The 24,883-nt window shown below is 39.4% G+C and overlaps 1 protein-coding gene across 5 annotated transcripts in view; it reads right to left on the reverse strand.

Moving 5' to 3' along the window:
- C2CD3 (C2 domain containing 3 centriole elongation regulator) overlaps positions 1–24,883 on the reverse strand; it is a 227,137-nt gene that overhangs the window by 53,331 nt on the left and 148,923 nt on the right. For all 5 annotated transcript variants that reach the window (XM_037840623.1, XM_037840622.1, XM_037840621.1 and 2 more), the window contains exons 25-28: positions 11,261–11,399; positions 7,220–7,284; positions 4,435–4,640; positions 1,738–1,871 (exon numbers count right to left, since the gene is read on the reverse strand). In XM_037840623.1, the coding sequence (XP_037696551.1) occupies positions 1,738–1,871; positions 4,435–4,640; positions 7,220–7,284; positions 11,261–11,399 (544 nt within the window). The remainder of the gene's footprint in view (positions 1–1,737; positions 1,872–4,434; positions 4,641–7,219; positions 7,285–11,260; positions 11,400–24,883) is intronic.

Here is a 24,883-nt window from a genome sequence, read left to right on the forward strand (position 1 = left end):
GGCCTGATGGCGTCGCAACCCCACAACTTCCAAGTGCTTGTGCAGTGGCCACACTCTTCTCAAACAATGGAGTGTAGGCTTTACCCTCTCTGAGCATTGGGTTGGCAGCCAGGCTCTCTGCAAATCCTGGGACACAGTCCCCACCCTCTCCAAGCACTGAGATGGTGACCAGGATCTCTGTGAATGCCGAGACACAGGCCTCACCATATCCGAACAGTAGGGTGCAAAGTCTGACCCCTCCGAGTGTCAGGGCAGATGGCCTGCCTCCTTCAAGCACAGGGGTGGACTCCCCCACACCCCCTTTCCTCACACATGGGCCTGCTCTCTTAGCCTGAAGAGAGATCTTTCATCCATGAAAGATCGGTTTCCATGGTTTCCATGGTTCTGCCCTTGATGTCATTCTTCCTTCAAATCGTCCCTTCTTTGTTCCTTTTAGTCCAGGCTGACAGTGGTTCCACTCATTCAAACTTCACAAAAATTCTGTTGGTTTTGTATGCAGTTTACAGAGGGCAAAACCATTAGATAATAGAACTTTTCATAGATATTTCCTGAATAACTGCCTTTCCAATCCTGACTTCCAGTGAAATGGCAGTTAAACCCTGACATTGAACTCTATTCTCCAGGGATGTACTTTCCAGAAGCTCAGGGAGGTCCCTGATTCAAGAGTCACTTCTGGCCCTAGTCTCAGAGCATATTTTCTGGATAGGGTCAGAATTTTTCAAATCACCAATTTCTGGTTTCTTTGTGCTTAAGAGTTCATTTCTCAGTTTATCCCTTTCCTCTCACGTTTTACTATAAGCTGTGAGGAGAAACCAGGCTGCACCTTCCACACCTAGTTTAGAAATCTCCCAGATAAATATCCAAGTTCATTGCTTTCAAGTTCTGCCTTCCATTGGACATCAGAACTCACTTTCACCAAGTTCTCTGCCACTTTATAACAAGGATAGCCTTTCCTCCAGTTTCCAATAACACATTCAACATTTTCTTCTAAGTTCTCATTGGAAGTACCTTTAGAATCCATTTCTAGCAACAGTCTCTTTAAAACAATCTAGGCTTTTTCTGCCAAGCACCTCACAATTCTTTAAGCATCTATCCATTACCTAATTCCAAAGCAGTTTCTACATTTTTGGTATTTGCAAAAGCAGCATCTCATTCTCCTAGTACCAAAATCTCTTTTAGTTTCCTCACTGCTAAAGCAAGTACCATGCAACATGTTGGCTTAAACAAGGAGAATTTGTTGGCTCATGCTTTTCAGGCTAGAAGCCCAAATCAAGGTGCCATCAAGGTGATGCTTTCTCCTAGAAGACTGTGGAGTTCAGGGCTAGCTGCTGGTGATCATTGGACCTTGGCTTCTCTGTCACATGACAATGAACATGGAAGGCCTCTCCTGGAGTCTCCCTTTTCTTCCTGGTCCCATTGACATTCAACTTCTGGCTGCTCCCCCTGGCTTTTGTGCCTGACTTTCACTCTGTTTATAAAGGATTCCAGTAATCCGGATTAAAGCCCAACCTGATTCTTTTGGGTTAACTGAAGTAAAACCTTGAAGAGATCTTATTTACAGTGGGTGTACACGCACAGGAATGGATTAAGTTTGAGAATGTGTTTTCCTGGGGTACAGTTCTAAACCACCAACACTGCCTCCAGTTTTTTTCTCTAATAAAGGAAAGACAATGGCAAGCTAGCTCACCACTTCTACTCTTTCACCTCATTTCTTTTTGTCATCAAGAAATCACTCACCTCCCAGGAGAGGAGAAATCAAGCTCCTTTGAAGAGATGTGAGTAGGTTGTTCTGGGGTCTGTCTTGCAAGGCAGCTAGGGAATGCAGCATACATATCAGAAACAGGGAAGGAAAAGGGACTATATTTTGGAATCTGTAGAAGCAAGGAGAAAAATGTTGTATTTGTCACCATAAATCCTTTTGTCACAAAGCAGGATATAAATAAATTTGTAAAATTGATTGTGTGTGCATAAATTTAACTTACTATTTTTCTATGTGCTGAACATTGTACTAAGCAATTTACATGCATTTTCTCATTAAAACTTCACAATAGTCTTATGTGATAGGAACCATTATCCTCCTTTTATAGATTATTGTATCAGATTGCTTTCTAGTTGTGGTCTTGTTCCTCCAAGTAGTTTGTAAACTCCTGCTGGGGCATCATTTTACATTTATTTTACATGCGAGGGTAATCTGGCTGTGACATTTCTTGTTCCATGATTGCCAGGGCTGAGCTGAAGAAAACACTTTTGTATAGAGGAATGCATGAACTCTTTGGTCATTTTCACACACATTCATTCATTAAATATTTATTGATACCTACTCTGTGTCAGACCCCAGGCCAGGTGTGCATGATAGAGAGGTGAACAGAACAGTCTTTGTCTGGGATAGTTTGTGGCAGGAAAATTCTCCTTTCTTTTACAGTTAAACTCCTTAGAAGAGTTGCCTACACATAATCATCTTCAATTTCTCTTCCCATTCTGTTTATTTATTTATTTATTTATTATGACAGACCAATGGATTTTAATGTAACAGAGTAAAAACGTTCTCTACATACCCAATTATTTAAGAGTGCATTCTCAGCCTCCCCTCCGTCTGGTACTTCTTCGCTACCACCCCTGATGCTTCCTCCAAAGGACTTACCACATTCTAACATTGCCTCTATTGCACGTATATGTTTATTTTCTGTCTCCTTGGCTAGGATGTGAGCTCCGCACCATCAGTATTTTTATCTGCTGTTTTTTTCCCCCACAGTTGTGTTCCCAGTGCCTAGAAAAGTGTCTGGCTCATGGTGAAGTACTATATAAATACCAGCTATTATCAGTATTCCTCAAATAAAATTATCCTTGAAATCTTAAAATGCAGTTGTATTTCAGGTAGGATGTATTAATGTTTTGACTCTGTCTTTCAAAAAAAGTTAATTCTAATCTGCCACTAAAGGAAGTCTATTCCTAACAAATGGAAAAGACACTGTTACTAGAAGTGGGCAGTTGATCCAGATTCTAATCCCACCTTTGCCAATGATTTGTGGTCACTTTCCTTTTCTCACCTTCATTGTCTACAGCTGCAAGATGAGTGAAATGGAGAATATAATTTCCTCTAATTTTCTTCTTGTCTTTCCCATCTGCTTCTTTCAGTCTATTTTCTAGGAGCGTCCTTCAATATTTTAGCTTCCAACCTTAGTATTGAAATTTCTGTTTTGTGGTAATATTTTTCATTTCCAATAGCTCTTACTTGCTCTGAGTGTTCCTTTTTATAGCATTCTATTCTTGTTTCATGGATGTACTATTTTCTCTTATCTCTCTGATAATATAGATTTTTATTGGGGAAACAAATTTCATCAGTTTATTTATTTGATAAATATTTCAAATATTAGAGGCTTTTAAAACTATCTGTTGGTTCTTTGCCATTTGTTCATATTTAAGAATGCAGCACTAAAAAAAGCTAACCAAAAGATCAGTGTGTGGGGGCTGGGGTTGACAACTGGAAGGCTTCTCTATAGGGTGATGGGGGAAGAGAATTAGCTGTTTTATGTAGAAATCTTACATATCAATACCTATTATGTTTTTGTTTTCTCTTTCTTTTTTTTTTTCTGTTCGAATGATTAATTTCCCCAAAGAAAACTCCCCCAGACTCTTGCCTGGACAACGTAAGTCTGGTTGCCAGTGGTTTCGGTATTAAGAGTTGAGGTGGTGGAGAGAAGGTGGGGGATTGGCAGAAGAGTACATGTTGGTATCACCATTTGGTACATAGACTTTCATTTAATCCTTCTATTTTAAGACCTTAGCTTTACTTCTACAGATTGGGATTAATATTTCTGATTCAAGAACTCTCTGTTTCAGGGAATCTAGAGAGTCTTTCATACAATTGTACCCCCTACCTTTAGAAACATCCATTTTCTCTAAACTCTCAATACCTGAACCTTTCTGGTATTCTGTTTCAAATGTGGGCTTATTTCTTTGTGGCTTCCACCATAGCAGGCAGTTAGGTGCCAGCTTTTTCTAGCCTTAACTAATTTATCACTTGTCCATTTGCTGTCCAAAATTCTGTGGACACCTCACATTTGGTGTCATCTTTTCTCCTATTCTCTGAATTATATCTTTTTTAGTACTTATCATATTATACTGACTTATTTGTTCACATGTCTATTCTCCACCCACTGATTATAAGCAACTTGATTTGGAGTCAGATCTGGTCCCTCATTTCCTAGCTGTGTGACACTGAGTTAGTAGCTTCACCTTTCTGAATCTCAGTTTCTTCAACTCTAAAATAGGAATACAACACTGCCTTCTCTTTTTCATGAGGTCAGTTACAAGACACAAACATAGAAAGTGTTCTGTAAGCTGGCAAGTAAACAAACATGTGTAAAAGATCTTCTTATAGGTTTTGTTCAGTAGACCCTTACTGGTTACAGGGGTGGGAATCAGAATACATACCAGTGATCCTGGGGTCTGCACCCCGCGTCTTGCTTGCCTTTCTTCTTTGAAATGCAACAAACTCTCCAAAGGGGAGATAGCAACTTTTATCTGTCCCTGGCACTCTCCACTGAAGTCCGTGATGTTGTACCAGCCACAGACAAACTGGAAGCCAGAGAGAAGTGGGGAGAGGTCCACCGAGGCAAAGCCAATTACCCTCTCCTCATCTGTAAGGAAAAAGAAGAATTGCTCTGTGTGGCTGGGCATGTCTGCCATTGAGATTAGAGGCTGTACACAGAGAAGCTGATTTAGTTGGGGGAGTTTAGTGATTTCAGAGCCAACAGAGAAGACAGCTAATGGGGATGAGACAGATTAGCAACCAGAGCCTGCTTTGGCTATTATGAATTCCCTTTCTGTATGGCAGGGAAAAGCTGACAGGGCCAAGTTCTATCCTCTTAAAACAGGCAACTGAACCTTAAACTTAAGAAAACTTGTCTTTTCTCTAAACTATTATGTCCCAATGATTTTCCTCCGGGCAGTGGCTCTTGAAAGAAATAATCTTAAAGACCACCTTGGAATTATGAGGGATTCCTATTTATAATCACCTGCATTTTCCAGATTTTCTATAATATATATTCTATCCAATTAAGAACAAAAGTGACAAAAATTACAAAACCAGTACAGGGTACAAAATGAACTTGGGCTCAGGTTCTCCTCTACATGAAGAGGCTGCTCTTAATGCCTGAGAAGGCATGTTCTTGATTTGACAAACTACCATTCAATGACTTTGTTTTCAGATTTTTTGCTGCTCGTTCTTCAGTTCTGACATGAAAACAGCTGAGGACAATCAGGCCCTCATCACATCACAAGTGCCTATTTTTTTTTTTTTTTAATTTTCCATTCCTTACACTGAATTATCAAAGGTCGAATTTATGAAACTCGGACATACACTATAGATTTTCAAATTGCTAAATAAATCAAGGAATACAAATTTCCAAGAGCAGTAGTTCTGAAGCTTCCAGAGTTCCTTGTGCACACTACAGCTGACATTGAACTCATCACACACTGCATAATATTTGTTTACAGATCTTGGTCTTCTGTAGACTGAGATCTACCTAAGAGCTGAGATGAGGTCTTATTCACTTTATGCTCCCTTCACTCCCCATACCTCATGTTTCATCTTCTCACATTGTGAGGAACTTGGTAAACATTCAATGAAAGCATGAGTAAATCGGCAAATGTAGAATGGGACAAAGAAGCAGCTTGCCACGATAGCATATCTGAGCATGGCTTTGATTTGAACACATTAGTCTAACTCCCTGAGCCTCAATCCCCTTCAACTTGGACAGTCTTTGGTTCTATAACTGCTTAAAGTTATGTTCCACAGTAGGGGTCAAGTAATTCTTACCCACTGGGAGTGAAGAGTGATGGCTAGAACCATTAATTTGCACTCTGAAGATCTATTATAGCTTTGCAAAGAAAACTAACCTCATTTTATTTGGCTAATGGACATGTAACCTGCTTTTGATATAAAGTAACTTTGGGTAACCCCAGTTTGAGACTTCTGCCTAACATGAGAGCACCACTAAACATACTTGAGGAGACTTCTGGTTAAGAAATCATTGTGAAAAAAACAGTGACTGTGAAGAGTTAAATTTGACAGCAGATTTAGCAGGACAACTCACCATTCCCCCTTTGTGGTTTATGTTCTAGTCAGTCTGAACTTCCCTTGTACCCTTTCTTTATTTCAAGCTTTTGTATTTGTGGTTTCCTGTGACTATAGTATGTCCCGCCCCTCAATTCTCAGCTGAGGTATACTCCAGGAAGCCTCCCCTGACAACCTAAGCCTGAGTTAGAGTCCCCTACCGGAGCACCCTGTATTTGCCTAACCGTACCATATTGTAATTGTTTGTATCTTCCATCAGTCTGTCAGCTCTGTGAGGAAGGGGATCACATCTGTATTTCATCTCTGTATCCCTAGTTTTTGGTAGGAACTCAAACATTTATTGCACATAGCCCAAGCCATTTTGAGTACCATTTCTTAGAGGTTTGCTGAGTCTGTGGGGAAAGGATGGAATTGAGGAGACAGAGATACCTATGGATACTGAGATGATAGAACCAGATGAGCAGTGATCAGTTTGGTCCAGGCTTTTTCTTCTACCTCCATTTCAACAGGCTCTTATAGGACTCTGTAAGCCTGGAGAGTAGGGACTGTATTTTATTCCTCTATAAACCCACAGCCCTAGTACAGTGCCTGACACATAGTAGGCATAATAATAAAAACAGCCTCACTTATTAACACTGATTATCTGCCAAGTACTTTATTTATATATTATCACTAATCCTCACAAAAATCCCACAGGGCAGGTACTGTTATTATAAGGCTCAAAGAGGTAAAGTGATTTACCTTAGGTCACACTGTTAGTAAATGGCAGAGCCAAGATTTGAACCCAGGTCTGTATAATACCAAAGCCTGTTTTTTTTCTTTTTTTTTTTTTTTTCCTGCTAAAGCGTTTGTTGAATTGCAGCAAACTTTGGTCTGCTTGACAATCCCTCAAGTAATTTAAGGAGAAGAGAAGAATAGGAAGCAAGGGAAGAGCCAAATAAAATGATATGCTCATTAAGGATTTAACGTTCTGTGAGATTCTCCTTTGACACATATGCCTACCCAACAGGTCAGCAGTCTGTGGTTTCAGTTAGTTAAAAAAAGGAAAGGCTTGGCAAACTGTCAACAGGATGTGAACTTATTTTTGCAACCATACATGTACTCATGGAACAAGAGATATATTCATGGAAGAGTACATACCTCCTTTATGCCAAACTTTGAAGACCAGCATTTGCTGTGGGTCCAGAAGAAGTTCTTTTGATAATCTATTAAGAAAAACCACCACCATAAATTCACTGTAGAAAGCTTTTGTAGTATGAATCTTAGATTTAGAGAATATCTCGTAATCTGCAAAGCACTTTCCCAAACACTGTTTCATTTTATCTTCATGCCATCTTCTAGGATATATTTTTACCTTCACAGTTAAAATGAGGGGATAGAATTTAGAAGGTTGAGTCCTTGATCTTGGCGCTTGATGTTACGAAGCTTGCTACTGCAAAGGAGAGGCTAAGTCTACTTACAATTGTGCCTAAGAGTCATCCCCAGAGAACCTTTTTTGTTGCTCAGATATAGCCTCTCTCTCTAAGCCAACTCAGCAGGTGAACTCACTGCCCTCCCCCCTATGTGGGACATGACTCACGGGGTTGTAAATCTCCCTAGCAACATGGGATGTGACTCCTGGGGATAAGCCTGGACCCGACATTGTAGACTGAGAAAGCCTTCTGGACCAAAGGGGGAAGAGAAATGAAACAAAGTTTCAGGGGCTGAGCGATTTCAAATGGAGTTGAGAGGTCATTCTGGAGGTAATTCTTACACATTATATAGATGTCCCTTTTTAGGCTTTAGTTTATTAGAAGAGCTAGAAGGAAATATCTGAAACTGTTGAACTGCAATCCAGTATCCTTGAGTCTTGAAGACGATCATATAACTATATAGCTTATACGGTGTGACTGTGTGATTGTGAAAAACCTAATGCCTCACACTCCCACCCAGTGTATGGATAGATGAGTTGAAAAATAGGGACAAAAAATAAATGAATGACAGGGGAGAAGGAGGGGTATAGGATGTTTTGGGATTTTGGGTGTTCTTTTTTACTTTTACTTTTATTCTTATTTTTATTTTTTGGAGTAATGAAGATGTTAAAAAATTGACTGTGCTAATGAATGCACAACTATATGATGATACCGTGAACAACTGTTGTACACTGGATGACTGTATGGTGTGTGAATATATTTCAATAAAATTGCACACACAAAAAATCTCCCTGGCAACATGGGACATAATTCCCAGGGATGAGCCTGGACCTGGCATTGTGGGATTGAGAAAGTCTTCTTGACAAAAAGGAGAAGAGAAATGAAACAAAATAAAATTTCAGTGGCTGAGAGATTTCAAATGGAGTTGAGAGGTCATTCTGGAGGTTATTCTTACGTGTTACATAGATAGCCCTTTTTAGTTTTTAATGTATTGGAATAGCTAGAAGGAAATACCTGAAACTGCTGAACAGCAACCCAGTAGCCTTGATTCTTGAAGATGACTGTATAACTATATAGCTTACACAGTGTGACTGTGTCATTATGCAAACTTTGTGGCTCATACTCCCTTTGTCCAGAGTACAGAAAGATGAATAGAAAAATGGGGACAAAAATTAAATGAATAATGGGGGGGAGGGATGTTTTGGGTATTCTCTTTTTTACTTTATCTTTATTTATTTTTGAGTAATGAAAATGCTCAAAAATTAATTGTGGTGATGAATGCACCACTACATGATGCTACTGTGAACAACTGATTGTACACTGTGGATGACTGTATGGTAGGTAAATATATCTCAATAAAACAAACAAACAAAAAAATGAGGGGATAGAAACTCAGAGAGATGAAGCAACTTGCCAAGACCTGAAAACATTCGCTTGATTCATTATCTCCCCGCCCCCAGTCCCTGGCCCCTGGTCCCCACACAGTATCTGCCACACTCAAACATTGTTTCTCTAAGACAGGAGAGTATGGAAAGGGATCTCCTCAACATTCAATGAACAGTGTTATTAGAACTGGTGAGGATTCTTCTTATGCTATGCAGTGGGATGGGAGTACTGAGAAGGGAGAAAGAAGGGAAAAAGAACATTTATTGAGTGCCTACCTTGGGTCAGACCTGGTGCCAGGTTTTTTATATATATTTAATTTTCACAAAAACCTATGACATTGGCAATATTGTCACTATTTTACAGATGATGAAGCTGAGCTCAGAGTGGTGAAGTGATTTGCTCAAGGTCACATAAGAGACAGTAAGTAGCAGGGCTAGGATTTGAACCCTGTTTTTTCTGACTCTAAAGCAACACTGTGCAGAGGCCAGGCACTGAAATAAGAAAGGGCCCAACTTTCATACCAGATAAAGAAGTCGACATGGGATTCATTGAACTCCTCTAATACATTTTATATGAAGTGAGTCATACAGTTTAAAACTACAAAGATTTCAAAAATTCCAAATCAGGTGTCATGCTCCAGGTCAACAAGATGGAGATTCAGGGAAAACAAAGGGACATTTTCCTATGGCTCCTTCCCAAACATCACTGGGGAACGGAAAATAGCCTACTTTAAATGAGGGGCAGTATGCTAAAGTGAAACAAATATCACGTCAGAGATTCAAATTTTAGCTGGGAGTCAAAAGACCACCTTTGAACTCCAGCTCTACTATTATTAGCTGGGCATGTAAGTAGCCTCTTAGAGCCCTACTTTTCTCACCTGTTAAATGGGATATTATTTACTTTTCAAGGTTTCTAGGATGATCAAATGAAACACTTTTGTGATAAACAACTTGCAGACAAAACTATTATGCTTCTAATCCCACCTATTGTTCCCAAAAGACTATATAATTTTCTGAGCCACATAGTGTTAACTGTAAAGTGAAAGGATGAAATCAGGGGATTGCTAATGTCCCTTAATCAAATAAAGTTGGGTTCTGAATGGAAAAAAAAACACCTTCATTCAGAAGTTCAGCCCTCTGGTCTCCTGCCTTTTGGGGAAGATATGATATTTTAGATAAAATACCAAATTTTTATAATTTCAGAAGCTCACCATAGATAATACTGAGTCTTCACTGCAATTCTAGCTGCTGACACATGCCAACTTCTCAAATTACAAAACATTGAACATGTGAACAATTGCTGAGACTCAAATACTTTATGAAAATAGCAGTTCAGACACCATGTGGTATGGCTTGTGCAGGCGGACAAGAATTAAACCTTATAAAAGCTGATGCATATAATGATAACAGAAAAAATAGTCTTAGAGCTCCTTTAAAACGATGACTGGTAACAGAAGAAAAGGGAGGACGAGCCGTGCACCCCAGCAGTGGGCCGCCTAGGCCAGTCTCTTACCTCTGAGTGGTACTGCAACATAACTGACAGGACTCTACCTCCTGTTTTTTTTTAGCTTTCCAAAAAATATAACATTTGTTGTGTATCTACTATGTCCCACGAGGTAATTTTTCTAAATATTGTCTAATTTGGAACTCACAACAATCCTGTAAAATTATCCTCACTTTACAGACGAGGAATCTGAGGTTCAGAGATGTTATATAACCTGTTCACACAGCTAGGTGTGTAGAAGGGTTGGAGGCCAAGTCTCTGGTTCTAAAGCCCAGGATCTTTCCACTGCCCAAGAGTCTTTTCCAAGGATGGATAATTTAGCCTTTCCTGAGATTAGTTTTCTCTGCCTAGAAAACCCTTCTCACCCATCTTCATCTAGATAACTTGTATATATTCTTCAATATTTAGCTGAGGTGTCTTATTTATGAAGCCTTCCCTGAATCTCCAGGTTGGCCTAATTAACATTTTTCCAAGCTTCACTAGCATCCTTTTTACGTCTCTTACAGCTCTTTCACATTCTATTACAATTTTTTACTTGTCTTTCTTCCCAGGTAGACCATGAACTCCTTAAAAGCAAGGGCTTTCTTAATCATCTTTAATTCTCCAGTGCCTAAAACAGAACTGGGCATATAAGAGATCCTTACTGAATAATTTTTGAGCTTTACTGAGCAGAGTTAAAAAACACCCTAACAAAACCTCTCAGCTACTACTCTGACTGTGAATTCATAAGCACTAGGATCAAATTACTGCTTGGATAAGGAGAGCATTTTCCAAGACCACTACAAATATTGTTGTGCCTGTTAAATTCCTTGCCTTGAGTTAGTCTCAAGGAACAAAAGGCAGATTCGGGAAGGGTGATGGCATATAAGAAAATACAAACCTTGACTGCTGTTGAAAATTCCATATGGGGGAATCCGTGTTTTCAATCACTTGAGTGTATATAGGAGATGGCCCGTCGGCTGTTGCAAAAGATACACAACAACTGGGTAGTGATACTTTCCGCTCCGTCAAGGGGGTCCCTGAAATAGAATACAGTGGAGTGACTGCACGTTAGGGTAGCAAAAAGAATGTGCTGGGAGACTCCTGTTAGACAGGTACAAGCAGGGTCATTCCCAGCCCTCCCCTATCTTTGGGTCTTTGCTTGAGTGATTCCCTGTATCTGAGGTGTTTCCAGGGAACTTCCTGACATTGCAACTGTTCTTTCAAGGCTCTGTTCATAAATGTTCTCCAGTGAGAGGAGACTTTTCCCATCTCTGAGCTCCTTCCACCCTGCACTTTGAGGGATGATGGAAAATACTGGATTGAGAGGCAAAAGAAAAGATTGGACTGCAAACGGGCCTGGACTTAGATTCAAATGGTTAATTATCAGCTCTGCTACATATATTCTATGTGACCTTGGGTAAGGACTATCTAGGCCACAGCTTCTTTAAGTGTAAAATGGGGCTTATTATATGTACAAATCCTAAGATGTTTTAAGGATTAAAAAGAAACCATATTAGAGGTAATATATATATCACTGACTGTGTGCCAGACACTGTTCTAAGTATTTTATATATATTAACTCATTTAATTCCTGAGATAGACGTTATTATTATCCTCATTATATAGACAAGAAAACTGGGGTACAGATACAAACTGGCCTCTACCATTCCAATACCCTCACTAAAGATCAGGAAGGTGGACCGAAGGCAGAGGACATCTTCCTATTTCTTCTCCTTTTGCTACAAGCAAGGATAAGTATAGAGACATTGAGTTTTCCTCTCCAGTGTTTGGTCCCTCTTTGCCCTATGGTAATGGCAATGATAAATTTTCTATGCTTGGATTGTACCTTTGGCATTGTATTTTGGCCTAAAAGTATCCTTCTCCTGAAAGTTTAGTATAGAGCCCACTCCTCTAGCACTTCCAATGACTTGAAGTATCTTAATATTTTATATTAAAGTTCTTTATGTTTAAAATGTCTGGAGTGGTTTCTGTTTCCTACAACTGGACTTTCCCTGATACAGATTTCAACTGTCTCTCTCTTGCTTTCCTTCTCTCTCTCTCACACCCCACACTCACCCCTAACACACCCCACACTTTCCTTAGGAGGTCTGCAGCTTCTCAGCTGATTTCTTCCAACAGAAAGTCAAAAACCATCACAGTTAGGGAAAGATAATCTGCCTTCATCACAGTAGTTACCATAATATTCTATAATAATCCGTGCACCTGTGTTTCCTTCACTAGACTGAGAGCTCCTTGAATGCAAGGCTGATGCTTGATTCCTTCGAATTTTTAACATAGGATCTGGGTTTGGCACAGAGTAGACCCAAGGCCCTACTTACAGGACTGCCAACTCCCCACTGTCCTTTGTCTGTTGATGGTTGCCAGAGTTGGAGAAGAGAGAGAAGCTAATGAACACCAGCAGAAGATGGCAACCTCTGTTCTTGAAGGTTCTGAGACAGATCAGCAGACACGACCAATTGCTGTTCTGAGAGGCAGGGCACCTAGGTTCTGCCATTGATTTAGTGTGATTCTGGCTCTCTAGACCTCTGTTTCCTCTGAACAGAACAACTGGAAAAGGTGCTCTCAACTTGCAAAAATAAAATTCCCAACGATACCAACAGAAGAGAACTGCTCAGTTCCCTCTCTCATTACCATTCTCCCCCCTCCCTTTGAGGTTTGTTATTTTTGAAGCTGCTATTTGCTGAAGGCCTTGAAACAAAATTGCTATTTTGAATTTGGAAGAAAATTGTTCCTTATTGTATGGAACAGAAACATACCTTTGAGGCAAAGAAATCAGCTTGGGAGGGCAAGTCTATCAGTGTTTCTGGCTTTCCCTTGGTGGGTGGAAATTCAACTGGGCCTGTTACATTTCTGGAAAAGGTAAAAATCTGAAACACTTTTGGAAGCAGCCCAGAAAACAGCCACTGTACCTGATTTGAGATAAACCAGCTTTCCTACTTCAAGAGTTTTCATGGACGTTCCTGTGTTTTACGTAAGATTGGAAGGTATTTTATGTGTCAAGAAAGGCATAATTGTGCCAATGAGATTAAAATAAAAACCTCTTTTAGCTTGTAAACTGTTTTCTTACACACTAAACTTGTGCTGAAGTCATTCCTGCGAGTTACAAAAGACAAGTGTCTCTATTTCTATTTTACAAATAAGGCAACTGAGGAAGAGAAAGCAAAGTGGCTTCCCTAAGTCTGATTCACTAGTGTTTGGAAGAACCAGCTAGGTTTCTTGACTCCTACTCCAGGGTTTTTCCACTGAAATATTTCATATTAGTTCTGCCTGGTTAAGAGATTTGCTCCCCATATGGCCTGGAGTGAATGGACAGAAGTTTCCCCCTCAAACAATGCTCAATTTGTATATTAATAAAAATTTAGTTCAGTTCTATTAAGCTAACATTAACTGACTCCTGTGTCAAGCCCTATGCACAGAATAGTCAGATTTGATTCTTAATCTGAGGGAAATAAACACAAACAGATAATTAAAATACAGTAAGATCAAAACTATGCCAGAAGCACAGGAGGCTGTGGGAACCCACAGCAGCATCTAGCACTGCCTGGGTAGGTCTAAGAGAACCTCTGGAAGTTGACGAGACTGAAGGTGATTTTGTATTTTTACTGAGGCAAAATTTACATTACTTCAAATCACTTTACCTCTCGTTTTCAGTTGCCTCATTTTAAAACAGGGCTAGAGGCACCTGCCTTGTCTAATGTAAGTTCATAAATCTTAAGAATATTGAAATCAATTTTTAAAGGAAGGTTCCCCAGAGCTTTTTCTGACAAAAGTATCAAAAAAGCTCTTTATTTTCAGAACCAGGACCATGGTGAGGAGCACAGAAAGTTTCAAAGCTGCTTTTTGTGAATCCTCTGCAGGCCACTCTGCACTAAGGAAACACTCACTTCCTCAAGGAAGAAGCTTCCAAGGCATATGAGGGTTAGACACAGTACAACTGTTGAAGGTAGGAGGAAAGCCAGTATGGATACTAAGGAAGTATCTCCATGATTTTTGCAAAAGCTCAGGAGGTTGCAGCTGACCCAGAGAGTGGCACAAGCTACCCTCAGCTCCCTATTTTTAAAAGATGAGTGCTTCCCTTTATCCAGTGTATGGATGGATGAGTAGAAAAATGGGAACAAAAACTAAATGAAAAATAGGGTGGGATGGGGAGGATGATTTGGGTGTTCTTTTTTACTGTTATTTCTTATTCTTGTTCTTATTCTTTCTGGTGTAAGGAAAATGTTCAAAAATAGATTGGGGTGATGAATGCATAACTATATGATGGTACTATGAACAGTTGATTGTACACCACAGATGATTGTATGGTATGTGAATACATCTCAGTAAAACTGAATTTAATTACCACCCCCCTCAAAAAAAAAAGAGTGAATATGATGTGGGAATTGCAAACCAAGTGGTACACAGAATGAGCCTCTGGCTGTGCTCAGAGTGAGAACTGTGTTTTAAGATATGCATTTTTTGGTACAATATGGCCACTGCATGCAAGCCAATCACGTCATCTGGTGCCTAACTGAAGAAACAACAATCTGCTTCAACAATGGAGGAATAACTGTGCTGGACTTGCAAAGAGACCATATGTTGGTTTTCAATGTGGTACCTTCCTATAGGATTTTCAGTGGCAATTTTGACTACAGAAGAATTTTCCTTGACCTGTCAACTTTAGAACCTACCTCTGACCCCCAATGTGAAGATGTAACTCTACTGTATTAGCATGGTAATTAAAATTTTTTTTTTTAAATAAAGTGTTTTAAAACAGCGGAAAAAAAGAGAGATGAGTGCTGAGGAAAATCAGCTGAGGAAAAGAGAAATGGATTTGCCCAAAGTCACAAAGCAAGTTACTGCCTCAGCTAAGGCCAGAACCCAGGTTTCCTGAGTCCCATTCCAGAACTCTTTCCATCACATCATCATCTGGAAGATACATTTCAGAGAGATAATGGGCAGGTCTGTATTTTCAGGGCCCAGCACAGTGCCTGACTGACACGTTTGTGGAAGGAAGGACTACCTGAGCTTATCACTACAATGTTGGGAATGAGGATACAACAGAGCCCTCTGACTACCAGGTGTCCACCCTGATGCCTACTATGACCTGGCTAACCAGAAAGAGGCTAAAAAGCAAGTAATTTACAGATTTTTAACTCATGCCAGAAATGTGAGTGTTGAATTTCATATTCACAAAAAAGGAGGACATTCCGTTTTCTTGGTTGCATTGTGAAAATAAGGGTGCTGGGATACAGAAATAAACAGTTATACACAGTTACTGTTCCCCAAGGAACAGACAGCCAAGCGAAGAGAAACATTATTATTTTCAGCACAGTGTAAAAAATGATATGAAAGAGAAAAACAGTGTGTGTGTGCACATGCATGTGTATGTGTGTGTGTTATGGAGAAAACTTGGGAACATAGTCTTGTTGCTAACAGGGTTGGTCAGGGCAGGTTTCAAAGTGATAGTGTCACTTTAATTTACTCTTGAAAACTGAGGTGCAAATTTGCTGAATAAAAGAGGAAAAGCGGATTCCAGGTAGAGAAAACAGCAAGGTCAAAGGCTTGGTAGTATGATAGAGAATGGGGTATTGGCTAAAAGCAAGTTGTTGAATGTGAGTAAGAAATAGTGAGAGATGAAGCTGGAAAGACTGATTAGGTAAGACTAGAGGCACTTTACATATTGTGCTACAGGGACTGGACTTCCTTCTGCAAGTGATATGAAGCCAACAAGGTATTTTAATCAATGGAAGGACAAGGTTAGACTTGTTGACTAGACATATAAACATGGTGGCAAAATGAAGATGTTGGAGGGGACCAATGAAGGATCAGCCATTAAGAAGTCTACTGCATTAGTTCAAGTTCTGAGCCTGAACATCATGATGGCAGTGAGAATGGAAAAAAGGTGATAAAAGTTTCTGTGTGACAGGCTATGATTCTATACCCTGTATTGGAAACACTGGAAGTTTAATAAGTATTTGTTAAATTCTCTATAAGTAAACTTTCTGTGGGAAAGCAAAGGAGAAACGCAGGGAAGGTATTAAGGAGAAGAAGGCATTTGAACTAGGCCTCGGATTCATCCACTTCCTTATTTAACAAGTATTTTCTGCTTATGTGCCAGATGCAATTCTAGGTGTTGGGAGTTCGGAAATAAAATAAAATAAAATAAAATAACACAGCACAACACAAAACAAAACAATTCCCTGTATCTATAGGACTTTAATTTTTCTTGGAAAGACAGAAAATAAACACACTGTTAAAGGCTACAGGAAAAACAAAACAAAACAGGAAAGGTAGTTAGAAAATATTGGGAAGGGGGTTCAATTTTAGATGGGGTGGCCAAGGAAGGCCTCACTGAGACAAGATGATTTTTCAGTAAAGACCTAATATAAGTGAGGAGTTTTCTAGTCAGGGAGAATATCAAATTCAAAGGCCTTGAGGCAGGAGTTTGCCTATGCATTCAAGAAAAAGCAGAGGCAGTGCGACACAGAGTGAATGAAGAGAAGACCATGGTGGTGCGTGGAGTTTGGTAGTTGGGAAAGGGATAAAGAAATCTAGGCTAAGAAAGGTACATGAGCACAGGCACAGGGAGTAGCTTGTCATTTGATGTAGATGGAAGAGAAAGGAAGCCAAGCATTGCTGGACAGAAGTCACCAGTGTGCCATCCAAGGACACTGTAAAATCATGTCAATTAGTTATGGGCAGGCCTTGCTGTTGCTCACCAATTTTTTTCTTTATTTTTTCATGATTGCTTACAGTTCCCTTGCAATGACCATGATGTTCCAGCCAAACAGGATCAATTGCTAGTATTAACCCCTCTCTGTGCAAGCCCTGGCATATACCTTCCCTCTCCAATACCTCTGTTCAAGTTGAAACATCCTCCTGCAATTTCATTCCAATCTTTCTAAAACCATGCTCATTCTAAAAAGTTCTCCCAATTTCCTAAGTAGATCCAATTTCTCTGTTTTCTAAAAGTTCTAAACACCAGATATTGTATTACCTTTTTGGCCCTCAGCACATTCTGCCTTATATATCATAACTGTGTAACTGCTAATCCCCTTAACTGGGTAAGGAGGTCCTGGAGGACAGAAACTATGTCATTTGTCTCTGCACACTCTGTGCTTGGCACTGGCCTGGAACAGCTTTACTACTTGCTGAAATGAACTACCATTCCCATAGTGTTCGCACAGGACGGCACGTGCAATGCATGACTACCCTGCACTTGACTGACGGTAAACACCTAGTGCAGAGAAGGCTAACTGGTAAACAGTTATATCTAGTATCTGAGAGGCAGGATGGTACAGAAATAGCTAAATTGAAATACTGGCTCTGCAGCTTATTAACTATGTAACTTCAGGTCTTTTTACCTTTTAAAGCCTCAGTTTCCTTATTTGTAAAATGAGTATTACTGTAATCTACTTATACTAGAATCCTACTTGCAGTAAGGATTAAACAAGATAATTAATGTATAAAAACTAGAATAGACTTCTAGGAAGATGGTGGAATAGGAGAGGCAGAGCAAACATCTCTGGGAAAAAAACTAGAGAAAAGGCAGAGAGTGCCCGAGACATCAATTCCAGGGTATGAGCAGTCAGAGAAGGACCTCTACAATACATAGTGGAGACTTGGATGAAAAAGTGGAGAAATTATGTCTGAAAGGATGGGGTGAGTTTATTCAACAGGGACAGGTGCCAGGGGTGGCAGCTGAGAGCTGGCTGCTGAGCAGGGGAGGGAGCAGCTCTCCACTCCCGCGCACTCATTTATCAGCTATTAGCTCAGGAGATAATCCTTCTCAGCTCTGTGGCTGGGTGCTCATTTAAGGGAACCTGGGAAACAGTGGTTCTGTGTTGACCCCCTTTACTCTTCCTCCATGGAAGTCTGTGGTGTGCACGGGTGAGAGGCGGAGATAAGTGAACATGCCATATGGAAGCACTTGGAGCCCCTCCTCCAAACAAGAGGGTCCTGTGCTCACGTGGGCAGGCAGGGACCAGGGTACATTTGAGCTGGAGGGTGAGAGACACAGCCTCACAGCCCAAGAGCGATCCACTCGGAGGCCTGGGAATCACCTGTTCTAGTTTGCTAATGCTGCCGGAATACAAAACACCAGAAATGGATTGGCTTTTATAAAAGGGGGTTTATTTGGTTACACAGTTACAGTTCCAAGGCCATACAGCGTCCAAGGTAATGCATCAACAATCGGGTACCTTCACTAGAAGATGGCCAATGGCATCTGGAAAACTTCTGTTAGTTGGGAAGATATGCGGCTGGCATCTGCTCCAAAGTTCTGGTTTCAAAATGGCTTTCTCCCAGGACATTCCTCTCTAGGCAGTAGTTCCTCAAAAATGTCACTCTCAGTTGCTCTTGGGGTATTTTGTCCTCTCTTAGCTTCTCCGGAGCAAGAGTCTGCTTTCAATGGCTGTCTTCAAACTGTCTCTCATCTGCAGCTACTCTCTCAGCTTCTGTGCATTCTTCAAAATGTCCCTCTTGGCTGTAGCAAACTCGCTTTCTCTGTCTGAGCTTATATAGTGCTCCAGTAAACTAATCAAGGCTGAATGGGTGGGGCCACACCTCCATGGAAATTATCCAATGAAAGATCTCGCCCACAGTTGAGTGATCACATCTCCATGGAAACATCCAATCAAAAGTCTCCAACCCAATCAACACCAATGTTTCCTGCCCGCACAAGACCGCATCAAAGACAATGGTGTTTTGGGTGACATAATACATCCAAACCAGCACATCACCAGAGCCAATGTGCCCTTAAGTGGATTCCCTGTCAAACTGCACAGGGCCCACCCCCTACCCTCAGGGCTGGCAGTCCCCAGTGCACACAGAGAACTGGTACACTAGTTGGATTACCACCTGGTTTAGACCCTGCACAGCATAAAGGCATAGTTGGAGAAAAGCTGGCTTGAGGGTAAGAAGTTGCTCAAGAGTGCCGTCTGCTGGGAAGATAGCGAAAGTGCACTCCAGCCAGCTGTGGTTCTGCCAAATTTTAAAGAAATGTCCAGGGAACCCTGCATTTCCCCAAATAACCTTACCAAGATAAGTAAAAAACCCTGAAGTCAACAGAAAATAACAAAGCACATGAAGACACAAGAAGATACGGACAAGCCAAATTAAAAATCTGGAGGAGACACAGAATTTGGAGGAGCAATTAACCAAAGAAGTACATACAAATCTCCAAAACAACTTCACTGGGTTGGCTAAAGACATAAAGGACATCAAGAAGACTCCAGAAGAGCATAAAGAAGAATTTGAGGGAGTAAATTAAAAAATAGCAGATCTTATGGAAATAAAAGATACTGTTGATCAAATTAAAAATATACTTGAGACACACACCCACCAGATTCGAAGAGGCAGAAGAAAGAATAAGTGAACTAAAGGAAAAGTCAATTAAAGGTGAACGCACACAAAAAAATGGTGAAAAATATTGAAAAATTTGAAATGGATCTCAGGGAAATGATGAACATGAAGTGCACAAAAATAAGAACCATTGGTGTCCCAGAAGGAGAAGAGAAGAGTAAAGGACTAGAAAGAGTATTTGAGGACATAGTTGGGGAACACTTCCCAACCCTTCTAAACGACATAAATATGCAAATCAAAGAAGCCCAACAAACTCTAACTAGTCTAAATACAAACAGACCCACTCTGAGACATATACCAATCAGATTGTCAGATGCTGAAGAGAAGGAGAGAATCCTAAAAGCAGCAAGAGAGAAGTGATTCACCACATACAAGGGAAACTACATAAGACTAAGTACTGACTACTCAGTGGGCACCATGGAAGCAAGAAGGCAGTGGTATGACGTATCGAAGATTTATGAAAGAGAAAAATTGCCAGACAAGCATTCTTTATCCATAAAGCTCTCCTTCAAAATTGAGGGAGAGTTTAAAATTTTCACATATGAACAAATGCTGAGAGTATTTGTTAACAAGAGACCTGCCCTGCAAGAAATACTAAAGGGAGCTCTACAGGCTGAGAAGAAAGGAGACAGAGAGAGGTCTGGAGAAGGGCACAGACTGAATAGTATTAGTAAGGGTAACTTAAAGTAAAAAAAGAGAGCAGGGGGAAAATAGATCTAACAAATAAGACCAAAGGATAAGATGGTTGGTTTATCACAGTAATAACATTGAATGCGAATGGATTAAACACTCCAATCAAAAGATACAGACTGGTAGAATGGATTAAAATGTATGATCCATTGATACGCTGTTTACAAGAGACTCATCTTAGACGCAGTGACACAAAAAGACTGAAAGTGAAGGATGGAAAAAATATTCCACACAAGCTACAGCCAAAAGAAAGCAGAGGCAGCTATAATAATATCAGGCAAAACAGATTTTAAATGCCAAGATGTCATAAGAGAAAAGAAGGATACTATATATTAATAAAAGGGACAATTCACCAAGAAGAAATAACCATCATAAATTGCACCCAATCAAGGAGCTCCAATATACATGAGATGAACACTGGCGAAACTGAAGGGAGCAACAGACACTTCTACAAGAATAGTGGGAGACTTCAATATACCACTCTCTTTTGTAGATAGAACAACTAGACAGAGGAACAATAAGGAAATTGAGAATCTAAACAATATGATAAATGAATTAAACTTTATATATATATACACACATATACATATATATATACACATACATATATATATAATTACATCCCCCAAATACCAAGATATACATTCTTCTCTAGCACACATGGAATGTTCTCCAGGGTAGATCATATATGCTGGGCACAAAACAAGTCTTAATAAATTTAAAAAGATTGAAATGATTGAATGCACATTTTCTGGTCATAATGAAATGCAACTAGAAATCAATAACCACCAAAGACTCAGATCTTTCTCAAATATATGGAAGTTAAACAACACACTCCTAAATAATCAGTGGGTCAAAGAAGAAATTCCAAGAGAAACCAGTAAATATCAAGAGATGAATGAAAATGAGAACACATATCAAAACCTAAGGGATACAGTGAAGGCAGTGCTGAGAGGGAAATTTATAGCTCTAATGCACACATTAAAAAGGAAGAAAGAGCTAAAATCAAAGATCTAACTGAACTGAAGAAGCTGGAGAATGATCAGCAAACTAACCCTAAAGCAATCAGAAGAAAAGAAATAACAGAGATTAAAGTAGAAATAAATGAGCTGGAGAACAACAACAACAACACAAAATAGAATAAATAAAACCAAAAGTTGGTTCTTTGACATCAATAAGATTGACAAACCCTTAGCTAGATTGAGAAAGTCAAAAAGAGAGAAGATCCAAATAAACAAAAAGAAATGAGAGCAGGGCCACTACTACGGCTCTCAAAGATATTTAAAAAACTATAAAAGGATACTATTGACCCAAGAAGAAACAGAAGACCTCAAGAAACCAATCACAAGTAAAGAGATCCAATCAGTCATCAAAAACCTTCCTACAAAGAAAAGCCCAGGACCAAATGGCTTCACAGGGAAATTTTACCAAACTTTCCAAAAAGAACTGACACCATTCCTACTCAAACTCTTTCAAAAAATTGAAGAAAAAGGGACACTACTCAACTCATTTTATGAAGCTAACATCACTCTAATACCAAAACCAGATAAAGATACTACAGGAAAGCAAAACTACAGGCCAATCTCCTTAATGAATATAGATGCAAACATTTTCAACAAAATACTTGCAAATTGAATCCAAAGACACAGTAAAAGAATCATACACCATGACCAAGTGGGGTTCATCCCAGGCATGAAAGGGCAGTTCAACTTAAGAAAATCAATGTAATACAACACATTAATAAATTGAAAAGGAAAAATCAAATTATCATCTTGGCAGACGCTGAAAAAGCATTTGACAAAATTTAGCATCCTTTTTAAATAAAAGCACTTCAAAAGGTAGGAATTGAAGGAAACTTCCTCAATATGATAAAGGGCATATATGAAAAACCCATAGTCAGCATAGTACCCAACGGTGAGAGAGTTAAATGCCTTCCCGCTAAGATTGGAAACAAGACAAGGATGCCTGCTGTCACCACTGTTATTCAACATTGTGCTAAAAGTTTTAGCCAGAGCAATTTAGCAAGACAAAGAAATAAAAAGTATCCAGATTGGAAAGGAAGAAGTAAAACTGTCATTATTTGCAGATGATATGATCTTTTTTTTTTTTTAACCTTTTTTTAAAATCTTCATTTTATTGAAATATATTCACATACCACACAGTCATACAAAACAAATCGTACATTCGATTGTTCACAGAACCATTACATAGTCGTACATTCATCACCTAAATCAATCCCTGACACCTTCATTAGCACACACACAAAAATAACAATAATAATAATTAAAGTGAAAAAGAGCAATTGAAGTAAAAAAGAACACTGGGTACCTTTGTCTGTTTGTTTGTTTGTTTCCTTCCCCTATTTTTCTACTCATCCATCCATAAACTAGACAAAGTGGAGTGTGGTCCTTATGGCTTTCCCAATCCCATTGTCACCCCTCATAAGCTACATTTTTATACAATTGTCTTCGAGATTCATGGGTTCTGGGTTGTAGTTTGATAGTTTCAGGTATCCACCACCAGCTACCCCAATTCTTTAGAACCTAAAAAGGGTTGTCTAAATTGTGCGTAAGAGTGCCCACCAGAGTGACCTCTCGGCTCCTTTTGGATTCTCTCTGCCACTGAAGCTTATTTCATTTCCTTTCACATCCCCCTTTTGGTCAAGAAGATGTTCTCCATCCCACGATGCCAGGTCTACATTCCTCCCTGGGAGTCGTATTCCATGTTGCCAGGGAGATTCACTCCCCTGGAGATGATATGATCTTATACTTGGAAATTCTGAGAAATCAGTGACAAAACTACTGGAGCTAATAAATTCAGGGAAGTGGCAGGATGCAAGATTAATGCGCAGAAGTCAGTAATGTTCGTATACACTAGTAATGACCTAACTGAAGAGGCAGTCAAGAAAAATACTCCATTCGCAATGGTAACTAGGAATAAACCTAGGAATAAACTTAACCAAGTATGTAAAAGACCTCTACACAGAAAATTACAAAATTTTACTAAAACAAATAAAAAAGGACCTAAATAGGTGGAAAGATATTCCGTGTTCACGGATAGGAAAGCTAAACGTCATTAAGATGTCAATTCTACCAAACTGACCTACAGATTCAGCGCAATTCTAGTCAAAATTCCAACAACCTACTCTGCGGACTTGGAAAAGCTGGTTATCAAGTTTATTTGGAAGGTAAAGGGGCCTTGAACTGCCAAAAACATTATAAAAAAGCAGAACGAAGTGGGAGGACTTAACACTTCCTGACTTTAAAGCCTACTATGAAGCCACAGTGGTCAAACAGCATGGTACTGGCACAAAGATAGGTATATTGATCAATGGAATTGAACTGAGTTTGGAAATAGGCCCTCAGATCTATGGTCAACTGATTTTTGATAAGGGCCCCAAATCCACTGAACTGGAACAGAACTGTCTCTTAAACAACTGGTGCTGGGAGAACTGGATATCCATATCCAAAAGAATGAAAGAGAAATAAAAAAATTGAGTGGCTGAGGATCCCTACCTCACACTCTATACAAAATTAACTCAAAGTGGATCAAAGACCTCAATATAAGAGCCAGAAGCAAACAGGAGGGGTGCCTTTAGGTCATGGAAGGTCTCAAATAAATGGTGATGCAGCTGAGTCATAAAACAGAAGCTGGAATTAACCAGGCAAAACAGAAAGGTACCTGTCAGAGGGAAAAATTTAGGAAAGATTACAGGATGAATGAAAGTAGGGCAAGGGTTCTTTGTGCTATGGACTCCTTTAGTAGTCTGGTGAGGTCTCTTCTCGAAATAGTGTTTGTGAATTGTTTTAAAGTATTTTTTTCAGTAAACCTATAAATACTCTAAAAAAATTTAATGCATAATGTAAAAACTAATTTTGTGATACAGTAATATATGTACTTCATTAACATTTAGTAAGATCTAACCAAAGGTGGTTTAATTACTGTTAATTCAAAGTAATGATGAATATACATGACATTCCAAGATAGCTGCAAAAACTCTAATGTGATATGAAAAATATCCATGACTTCCGGTACGATTATTACTAGGGTTTACTGGTTACATCTATAATGGAGGAAATATTAAATTTCAAATAGGGTTTAATAAAAATAAAGATGTAATTATTTTCCTATCCAAGTTCACCGAGCCTGGGTTTTACTCATGGAGTCTTTGGGGGTTTATGAGCCTAGTGTTAACAACCTCTGGCCCTAGGTACATAATGAAGAGGGCCTGAGTTGGTGGGGATGCAGATGGAAGAGATCTGAGGGAAATTTAAGAGAGAGAACAACTGAATAGACCTGGTGATTTGATGGTACATAAGAAAAAGGGAAGTATCTATGTTGGTACTTGGATTTCTGGACTGGGGAATTTGATATTTAAAATTAGGATATTTGATAAGGTTCACTGTAAGCTCAGAATGGCTTTCAAGTTGCTTACACCTTCAAGCTTGAGAAAAGCAGTAATTAT

The sequence above is a fragment of the Choloepus didactylus genome, chromosome 6, assembly GCF_015220235.1.
Source record: "Choloepus didactylus isolate mChoDid1 chromosome 6, mChoDid1.pri, whole genome shotgun sequence".
Classification (NCBI taxonomy): Eukaryota; Metazoa; Chordata; class Mammalia; order Pilosa; family Megalonychidae; genus Choloepus; species Choloepus didactylus.